We start from the raw sequence: 10,313 nt of genomic DNA, 5'->3' as shown, positions 1-10,313 counted from the left end.
GTGACGTAGGTTACTCGAGAAACGTCTCAGGATAAAGCTGAATTTTATTCCCGCTTTCAGTACCAGATCAAATTTTGAAAATTTGGCCAATACTTGTAACATAATCATTGAAACGGTTTTATATACAAACATATATATACATATATTGTTTAAATAGTATGTTAATTTTTTCATTAATATTTCAACTTAATAATTACATTCAATATTTTCAATTAAACGCGTTTGCTATTATGCGAAATCACAAACGCGTTCTGCGTCCGAGTGTGTTATTTGGTAAGGGAGTATCGATTCAGATATTCGGCAAGAATTTTTATTCGAAATCAGCTGACGATTTGAACTCTAGCATCGAGTTCGTAGGCAAACGGCGAGATGGCCCGAACGTACTCCTCCAGGCCGCTGACGTCGAGAGGGCCGAGTTGGCGATTGCGATGCTTGTCGGCAACGACCGTGAGGCCGTCGCCGCGGTTCAGGACGAACGACACCGCCGCCACTCGGTACCACCTGTCGCGATCCAGCGGCTCGTACCTCGGCGCCCGGCAGTCCTGGCACCTGCGTACCGAGCGGAAAGTGTGAGGATGCGGCTAGCGGCGGCGGCTCGCGCACGCCTACCTCACGCTCAAGCTCTGCACGCGAGACCAGGCCGGCTCGCTCATGTTGTAGACGACCCTGACGCCGGACCAGTGCAGGAAGCCAGCCTCCGAGAAGCTCGCCTTGTCGCGGCCGCGGGATACCGACTCCTCGAGAGCCTGTTGGGATCGCGAGTGGATTCGTGAGAGGGCCACGGGGGGGCGCGCGGGCGACGATGCTTACGCCGAGCAGATGCTCTCCCTTGAGCTCGACCACGTCCCAGGTGTGCTCGAAGGGCAGCACCGTGGCGAGGTCACCGAAGCTGACGCTGCCGGCTGGAATGTGGGCCCGGATGCCGCCGGCGTTCGTGCAGCCGATCGCGGCGTACGTCCACGAGTCCGCGCCCTCGGCCTTGCCCTGGTACTGTCCAAGGTGGCGCCCGATCTGGCGTTAGCCCGCGTCTTCCAGTGCGTCGCCGACTTACCGCGTGGACCATGGCGTCGGTCACGAGATTGGCCATGTTGCACTCGCTGGACCGGCAGCTGCCGTTGAGGAAGCTTCTGGTCTCGCCCACCAGCTCGCTGCCGAACGCGTCCACGGCCTCCGCCCAGGGCTTCAGCTCCTCCAGGATCTCGGGATCTGCGGGAGGCGTCGTACTCGGCATCGGGGGATCTGGGGGGCGCGGGGCCGAGGCTCACCTTGGGCGACGGAGCTATCCAAGAAGACCGGGTTGCCCTCCCAGTCGACCACCTCTCCCTGCTCGTCGAAGCGCACAGTCAGGTTGCCCAAGTACCTGGAACGCGCGAGCACGGCGTTTGAGCGTTCGCGTCCCGAGCGAGGGTCGTCGCGCGCACCTGGTGAATGCGGACGCCTGCACGACGAGCACGGTGCGCCCTGTGGCGTTCTGCCTGACCACCACGGGATACTCGTCCGCGGGTTCGTCCACGAACGGCGGCGCTCCTGCAAACCGTCGCGGGCACGGTCGAGCGCGGCGCTCGGGGCAAACGACCGAGCGCGGCGCTCGCCCCACCTACCGGAGTACAGGAACGTGTGGCTGTGTCCACCCACGATCACGTCCACCTCCGGGCACTCGGCCGCGATCCTCCGGTCCATGTCCAGTCCCGCGTGGCTCAGCACGACCACGACGTCGACTCCTCGGGCCTTCAGGCGCCCGGCCTCCGCGTTCACGCTGCCCACCTCGTCCAGAAACTTGATCCTCCCGGGTTTCGCCAGCGTCTGCGGGAAGCGCGCCCGAGTAGCTCGCGGCGACCGTCGGAGCGCCGCGAGCGAACGCCACTTACCTTCGTCGTCTTGGTGAGAACGCCGATCACCCCGATCCGCCGGCCGGCCCTCGCGACGATCGTGCTCTTCTCGTGGAGACCCTGCGGCAAGGCAAAATCGACGAGTGAGCTCGCGCGGCGAGTTCGCCCCCGGGCGTCGCGGTTACCCGCATCGCTGGCTCCTCGCTGTCGTCGAGGTTCGCCACCACCACCGGCGCGCGGATTCGCCGGAGATACGGCACCAGACCCGCGACGCCGTCGTCGAACTCGTGGTTGCCGAGAGTCTGCAAATACGTCGCCGGTCGGTCAACGGCCTAACGATCGCGCCGCTCTCGCTCTCGCGAATGTGCCTGACCAGTGCGTCGTGAGGCAGCCTGTTCATGAAGTACGCGGTGGCGTTCCATTTGTGCACGTTGTACCAGATGGTCCCTTGGAACTGATCCCCGGCGTTCAGAAAAATCGGATTCGGCCGCTCTTCCAGCAGCTGACGGCTCACGGTCGCGACGCGAGCCAAGCCGCCGATGCACTCGTGCTCCTTGCTTTTCTGGCAAGTGCTGGACACGGCGCTCGTTTGGACGAATCTAAAGCGTCGGTATCCATTATTGGTTGACATTTATTCGTGCGAGATATACGAGGAAAAAGTACGTATAATATAGTTTAATATTGTTGAAATGCAGTGCTTAGTATCGTTTTTTAATAAACACCTGGAAAATGAATTAATATATTTATCATTAAAGACTTTCTTATAGGTGCAAACAATTTTTTAATGGCATAAATAAACAATGAAAGAAAATGTTATGAAAGTAAATATTCAGTGTGAAAAAATATGATTTTCTTCGGAACAGTTATTTATGTAACTTGTCGCGGCCGTGGTGCCTAAAAATCTTTTTGTGCTCGGCATCAAGGCCGTTTTCGCGCAGGTGGTACCACGGCCGAGACAAGTGCAAATAGTTGTATCGAATATAATGATATAAGCACACACATGTTTTTTTCACGTGCGTTTAAAGGAATAATCTAGAGACGTATTGTAAAATTAAATTGCGTAACTCTACACCATCTTGAAAATGTAAAAATACGCGTAAACCATTTATGTCTATGTTATATATATATATATATATATATATATATATATATATATATATATATATATATATATATATATACACGCACCAGCATGTTTTACTTGCACGTTTGCGTCACGCGCGAACAGAAGCTAAATAGCCAATAAATCGAGATAGAAACAAAATATCCGACTCACCTGGCGTGAAAATCGTTGAGGTGGATGATGGACAACTCGAAAAATTCATGTTGTCCAGGATGGAGTGTCCGTCTGGCCGTGAACCCGTGAGCTTGACAGTATATCAAGATAACCAAGGCAAGAGAAAGCGCACGCGACATTTCTCAATCCGTCGATCGAATGTGCAACAATATTGACTTGGGTCGGCGAGTGCTTGTCGTCGATTCTTATCTGCCGCTAGAGTCGATGCTTTTTGAAGTGCTGGATACCGCCGCGGGGGTATTATCCATCGCGACAACTCGCCTACGTAACTTTCCACGAGGACATGTTAATCACTAGCCGAACAGTCTGCGGAAATTCCTAAATGGTCCCGCAACCGATGAAATCTCTGTTATCGCCCGCGAAGACAACGGATAATTTACGAGTTTACGCAGACGCGGAAATTATTTTGCACGCGCGCTCAGCTCTCGGCCTGGAAAAAGTTAACTCGCGAATCGCGCCAAAACGAAAAAGTTCACGCGACTTCGATCGCGCAGTCGATGTACGCGAGCCTGGCGTCGACGAAGCGCACGATCGCGAACTCTTCGACTTTGCACCCCCTTGGCGCGCTTTCACTTTCTCGTAGAACACCTCGCGCAAATGCGAATTACGCGTGTCCGAAGATGCTATCCGACGAGCGGCTCGTTGCAATTGCGATCCACATCGCGCGACCGCTGCGATCGGCATAAGCGCAACTGCTTTATTGTCGGCGAGCGGCTTATGACTTTTCGATCGCGCGCTGCGTCAATATTGCGATGCACCTCGATCGCGTTTTATCCGTACACTTCGACGCTTTAGCGTACAAGCGATTGCGAATATACTCGGCGGTCGTGAGATTTCGGCAAGCGGTGCCTGCCCTTGTAGAAAATATTGCAACATGGTTACCTTTTCAATTTTAGGGCTGCTTTTGCTTTTTTGTAATTCTTCCTGTAATTCCTTCTTTTATTTTTTTTTGTAGGTTATTTATCGTGCGTTGATAAAACTCACTCGTGAATAATTTTTTTTGAATTTTTCTATGCTTATTTTATGCGAAAGTACAATTAGGATGCATTGCGAACCTTTGTACTTTCGACTGTCTATGTTGCAATTCTATTTTAATTTTTAATTTTGTGTTATCTTGTATAGCCGTGATGTTTATTTATTTGAAGAATTATTGTTATAGAAATGTATATAGTAATGTAAACAAAGTATCGCAACATTTTTTACGACAGAATTATTTCGTTATTGTTTCGTAGTAGAATGAACGTTTAACATTTGTATTTGAGTTATTTTTGATTGAAATAGAAGCTGTATACATCGCGGGCAGTCGATATTCGATATTAATTATCCACGACGCGTACGAAGGTCGATAAACTGTCGCTATTGCAGTAACTGTTAGTTTACGGTGTTAGATGAATGATATCTTACGAACGATTATTTTTTCGATGATATTGAACTTGAAACGTTCGATCAAAAGTAAGATTTACGAACTCTTCGAAAGGAAACATCTAAAAATCATGTGAAATTAGGTAACGTTAACATTATACATATAAAATACGCTTATTGTTTGTTACTAATTGTTATGGCCTGAGTTTGATTTGGTCTTCATGATCGTCCAGAATGATTTAAGTAAATGGTTACTAGGAAACATTCAGATCTCTTAAAGAAAATATATGCGTGATAACATTTGCCAGGTCAAATATGGATCAAGTTCATGCCGCACCAGACGCGGAGCGGGTCCAAAATATCAGGGAGCTAATTTTTTCATTTTCTGAACGTTTCCGCCTTCTGATAAATCACTTACGACGAACAAATTAATTAATGTGCAGAACGTAGACGTGTGAAAAGTTGAACGAATCCCTTGAAAATATCAAGCATACGATAAATGAAGACGGAAGAATTTTCTTATATCAATCTCCCCTTTCTTGTCTTCTTGTCTTCTTTTAGAATAAAGCGATGACCTACTCAGTGGAATACTTTTTTTTATGATCTAATTGGCTAAAAGGTAGTCACATGGCTTACTATCGTGTAAAAGCACATATATAGGTATGTAAGCCAAATGGGCAGCAAAAGTAGCAAATTGGTGGTAATAAATAACTCAGATAGTATTGTATTGATTTACTATCGATTAATTGATTGAATAAAAAACAAGACGATTCCCACGCATTAAGAAAGGAATAATGCTCGCATTTGCTGAACGACTCAACGTTAAAATAGGAGCGAACAATAATCTTAATGTACTAAAATTTTCAGATATATAGATGTATGAAATCTTTTCTCCGTACATTTTTAAGAATAAAAATAACATAAATCAATATTGCAAAGTGACTTCGCCTTATCGTAATAATTTATTTAAGACAATTTTTTGAATGGGAATCAATAAAACATCAATAATATTATCAGAACATTTATTTATTGAATATATTAAATAATCCAATAATCCTATGAATAATTTTAAATCGAAGATAAATATCTTTAACACTAAAAAAATTTGTCAGGCGCACCTGGTAGTACAACCTATTGAGAAAAATACAAAGGAGGAGCACTTAAAATATCGATGTTATTTCATTAACAATTATATAATAAAATTAGCAAATGTCATTGGATTTTTATTTGAGAATCCACGAATATTAAGTATGTCAAAGCACAGAATTATTTTGTCTATAGTGTATTTTCGAATTTTTAATTCGCCTCCTTGAATGATTCAAGCATAAAACTAAATACTGAAACAAATGAGAGAGGAGAGCCCGAGGTACGCCTGACAACATATAATATCATAGAAAATTTTTATAATTGTACAACAGTTTCTTTTCGACATAGTGAAAATTGATAAAAGTATCTTAATAGCTATAGCACAACACTATATAGAGCTTATTAATATTCTTAAGATTAACAACATATAAAATCATTTCACAGAAGCTGAATTATTTATACTTGTGCGTAGAAGTTAGTAAAATATTAATGAATACGTACATAAGCATCTGATACAAACATTGAGATTGCGATCGTGTGTTACTCGTTTGAAAAAATGTGCTCGGGATGAATTAGGTGAGCACTTCGATTTTGTCGCATTGCTATTTCCATAATGTGTACAGCTTGAGAAATTAATGAAAATGTTTGGCCAAAAAAAAATTATTGTTTACGCTCTCACAATCCTCAATGTCGTCAAAGCAACGAATGAAATAAATAATATAAATAAATAATGACTGGACGTGTTGCGGAACATGCGTTAAGAACAGAGTTCTTTTCGGTTAAATTGACTGAACTAGTCGAAAGTTACTGGGCTTTCTTTCACTGTCACCTATTTCTAACCTTGCGTGGTTATCGATAAAATAAATGTATTTGTCGTGTAATTTTTATTTATCTGTTATTGAAATCATTGTATTAATAGACGGAGAAAGCAAGCGAGCCAACTTTTAATTTTTTTTTCATTTTTTTTTTTCATAGTGATAATTTTATGGAAAATAATATTAAACAATAGAATAAAATATCGCATAAAAATCTAACTGGTTTGCTCATAGCACTGTCATGCTTACAATTAATTTTAATTGCAATCGTATATATATATATAAATTTTTATTATCTTATTCAACGACTATGCATGATGTACTAAATATGGATCGATCATTGTATAAAATATGGCCAGCTTCTCAGATAGTTTCGGATACGTGTATAATGCGCAATATATCTGCATTACTTACATAGTTGAATACACGGTCACTGCAGATATATGGCCAATGCCTTTTGGTGAGTTTGGTTAAACTCAGATTGCCCAATGGCAGTAACATTTTTCTCGATACGGCCTCGTTGTAACAGCTCTGAACTAGATCGTATTCGACATATTCCTTCTGGTTGTCGGAACTGTACAGAAAATCTTTTAGATTCTTATTGCCTACGTAAATGCGCCTATAGTTTCGGTCTTTATGCAACATGTCGTACAGGGACGTCCCGTCGTTGATAAAATAATTTTTTAAGAATTTAATATCAAACAATAATCGTGTACAAGTAAGTGCCGTTGATTCCTTGACAATTTTCGATTCCTCGATGGCGTTTCTGTTGATATTGGCAAGGCGCATTTTACACAGGTGAGTTATCACGATTTCCCATGCCTCTAATCCTCGTCGTAGATGACATTTGGCTTTTAAAATTTTGCGATCCAGCAAGTCCGCGCCAAACTTTATCAGCTCCAACGTGACCTCTACATTATTGCGACGCAGCGCGTCATACAGAGGCGTCCTGCCCTTGTTGTCCAGTGCGTCCACGTGCGCCCCAAAGTTACAGAGCATTCTGACGGTGACGGCGTTATCCGCAAAGTGAAGAGGCGTTTTTCCATACTTATCTCCGGCATTAACGGGCATCCCACTCCTGTATAACAACCAGGGAGACATTATCGGAGAATCCAATGCGCTTCTCATCAGCCTTATATGATAGTAATGCCGTTCTTGCATGTAGTACCAATCCGGACTATTACCACTGGTGACACAGTCGACACTATCGTTATGAGCGTCCAGACCAGCTATAAACAGAATCTTCATAAGTGTCAACTCGTTTGCTGCCACGTGCAAGAGTGTCTTTCCATCGGCGAACGTGTAAGCTAAGTCGATACCGTCCTTTATTATTTTGTCGGCGATCTTCACTCGATGCATTTCGAAGGCCAGCCGTATAGGCGATACGCCGTTGTCGTCGAGGATATCAATTTTTGCCCCGTGGTTGATTAATGACTTGGCAATAACTACGTTATCCGACGCGATGGCCAGGAACAACGGCGTTCGCCCGTGGCAAATGTTCATATTCACGTCGCAGTTGAGCTCGTCCATCATGAATTTCAATAAGCTTTCTTGATGGGCAAATTGGCTAACCAGCGACATGAAGTTTTCGTCGGGGTTTGACGAGTTCACCTTTAAATCTATCTCCGACTCCTTCAACATCTTCAGCACTTCGAGTCTTGGATGGCGAACGAACAACTTGCGCGCGACTAATTGCCTATCTTCGAATTTCATGCCTTTACACTGCAGGAATAAAGTCCGCAAGATCTCTAAGTCGTGCTTCGTTTTCTCATCTCTTATCGGCATTATGCAGTCTATTTGAAATGAGTTGGAAAATATGGTGACCAATGATCGGCAGTGTTCATCGCAAAAATGGACGTAATTTGTGCGCCTAACCTTATCGATTAAGATATCGATAACTTTTTTCTCCCTATTTATAATCGCCAAATACAGTGCCGTACACAATGTTTCATCGGCAATCGTTTTATCCTTCTCCAGTATGAGTTTGACGATGTCCTGTTCGTAGCATTCCATGTGGCGTTTGGAACGGAGTGACATCATTTTACGATATGTAATCAAAGGCGTCTCGTTCACACCGAGTCTCGCGAGACGGCGGTGCCCGTTTTCGTGTTTAGTATGATTAGTGCAGGCGACGCGCGCCATTTCGTTGTAATAAAACTCTGTCTGATAGTCCAAAAAGCCTTCTCTATTGAGAAAGGCTAAAAGTAATGGCGTATGATATTTCTGGACTCTGGTGAAATCCTGGATGTAGGTCAATAAAGCCATCATAATGTGATACAGATTAAGATAGATGGCCAAGTACAGTGGGGTGAAGCCTCGCAAGTTTTTCGTAAAGAAAAAGTCGAAGCCTCTCGACGCCATCCAGGCTATGAAGCACGAGCCTTCAGTTCCCACTAACATCTTTTTGGATTTCGCGGCCGCGTGCATTTTTCTGAATTCCTCCTCGACCGCGAAATGAGCTATCGAGTACGAGTGATCGATGCCGAAATCCGCGGTCTTGGCGTTTCGCCGCAAGCAAAGTTCGATTACCTTTTTCATTCGGCGCTGGACCGCCACGTGCAAAATCGTGTTGCCTGATCTGTTTGCGTGGTTGATGTCGGCGCCCTTTGCAATGTACAACTCCAACAGTTCACATATCTTTGCCTCACTCAACTCCCTGTTCTCCACCAACATGTGCAACAGCATTTCATCTTGTTTATTGGCTAGTTTATTTTCAAAGCAGCGTTCTAGTTTCGCCAAAATTATCTTATTACATTTCATTTTAGCGGCTAGTTCTATTCTCGTAAGAAGGCTGAAGGTATAATGTAGTTTATCCAATCCTCTACGATGTCGATACTGGAAATGAAAGAAAACTTTTATTTTTATTTTTATCTTTCTCTACGTTACGTTTATGTGTGTACACGTAAAGTCAACAGCCTAGTCCAATGACCGATTGTTTTTATCTATTAGATCTTTAAAGAATGCGACATCACAGGTGCAGGTAAGATATAATAGATAAATTCACTAATCGGTCTGGCGCACGTTACCTCGTTGAATGCAACCATACCGTAAAATTTGACCAGACACGTGTAACTTTAATTAAACAATTATTTAAACAGACGGCATTTCTCTCTTATCGCTGGCCGAATTGAAAAAGAATAATTCACAAACATTCGACATCGTAGACGGCACAGTGGAACTAACGTTTTAAAATTTCCAAACTCGTTTTCCTGAAAAATGTCTGCCGCAAGAGACTGAAGCTGCTTCGTCACCCCGCTGGGTTTGCTTTGTTAAAAGGTCAGGCGTCCCACCTACGCAGCACCGACGCGCTTTCTGCTACGCTACTGTATAGTTTTCAGCGTTACTTTCTCTCTCTCACTCTCACGCTATCATACAAATGTACAACCACAAGCTAGATCAATCTTGTGCACGCGTAATTGTCAATGCGAGAAAACAATTGAGCTCGTGCAGCGTCTCGACGCTACAGCTTCGCTCGAGTCATTTTATCGCATCAAAATCTAACTGATTCGGCGTAGAACCACACGCACCGCCACTCATGCGCCGGTCCGTTATTATCGACAGATGCTTCGACAAGAATGCTTCTCTCATTTCAAGTTTAAAAAAGTAATCAGCATTGTTGCAGTCGCAGCTGCAAGCAACAGATTATCGAGGCGTCGAATCGCCAATGAGTTTCATCCGATATCCACGTACAAAAATGTATATTGAAGAATATTTCTTGACAACAGCAACGTGAGTTTTTCAAGAAACGTAAACGAAATTACCATGGGAGTGTAAATACGTACTCGTGTTAAATTGCGTCGATCAGAAGCACTGGACTTTTATTGCGATGCAGATGGGAAAGCCGTGGTCCATTCTCTAGCAACAAATATGGCGGAGACCAAAAGCAGCGTCGATGCTCTAGCTTGGAAGAGCGTCTATTAACTG

The 10,313-nt window shown here is 44.3% G+C and overlaps 1 protein-coding gene across 1 annotated transcript; it reads right to left on the bottom strand.

Moving 5' to 3' along the window:
- Positions 1–320: 320 nt before the first annotated feature.
- On the bottom strand, positions 321–3,245 carry LOC131670865 (apyrase). The gene is made up of 11 exons (XM_058946842.1): positions 3,106–3,245; positions 2,203–2,428; positions 2,015–2,131; positions 1,869–1,949; positions 1,602–1,803; positions 1,422–1,527; positions 1,266–1,360; positions 1,052–1,206; positions 811–990; positions 610–746; positions 321–549 (listed from the first exon to the last, which is right to left on the bottom strand). The coding sequence occupies exons 1-11, from the start codon at positions 3,243–3,245 to the stop codon at positions 321–323; spliced, it is 1,668 nt and encodes a 555-aa protein (XP_058802825.1).
- Between the last annotated feature and the right edge of the window lie 7,068 nt (positions 3,246–10,313).

The sequence above is a fragment of the Phymastichus coffea genome, unplaced genomic scaffold, assembly GCF_024137745.1.
Source record: "Phymastichus coffea isolate CEN01 unplaced genomic scaffold, Cenicafe_Pcof_1.1 PCOF00117, whole genome shotgun sequence".
Classification (NCBI taxonomy): Eukaryota; Metazoa; Arthropoda; class Insecta; order Hymenoptera; family Eulophidae; genus Phymastichus; species Phymastichus coffea.
The sequence above is the reverse complement of the archived record's forward strand: the minus strand, read 5'-3'. Positions and strand labels throughout refer to the sequence as shown.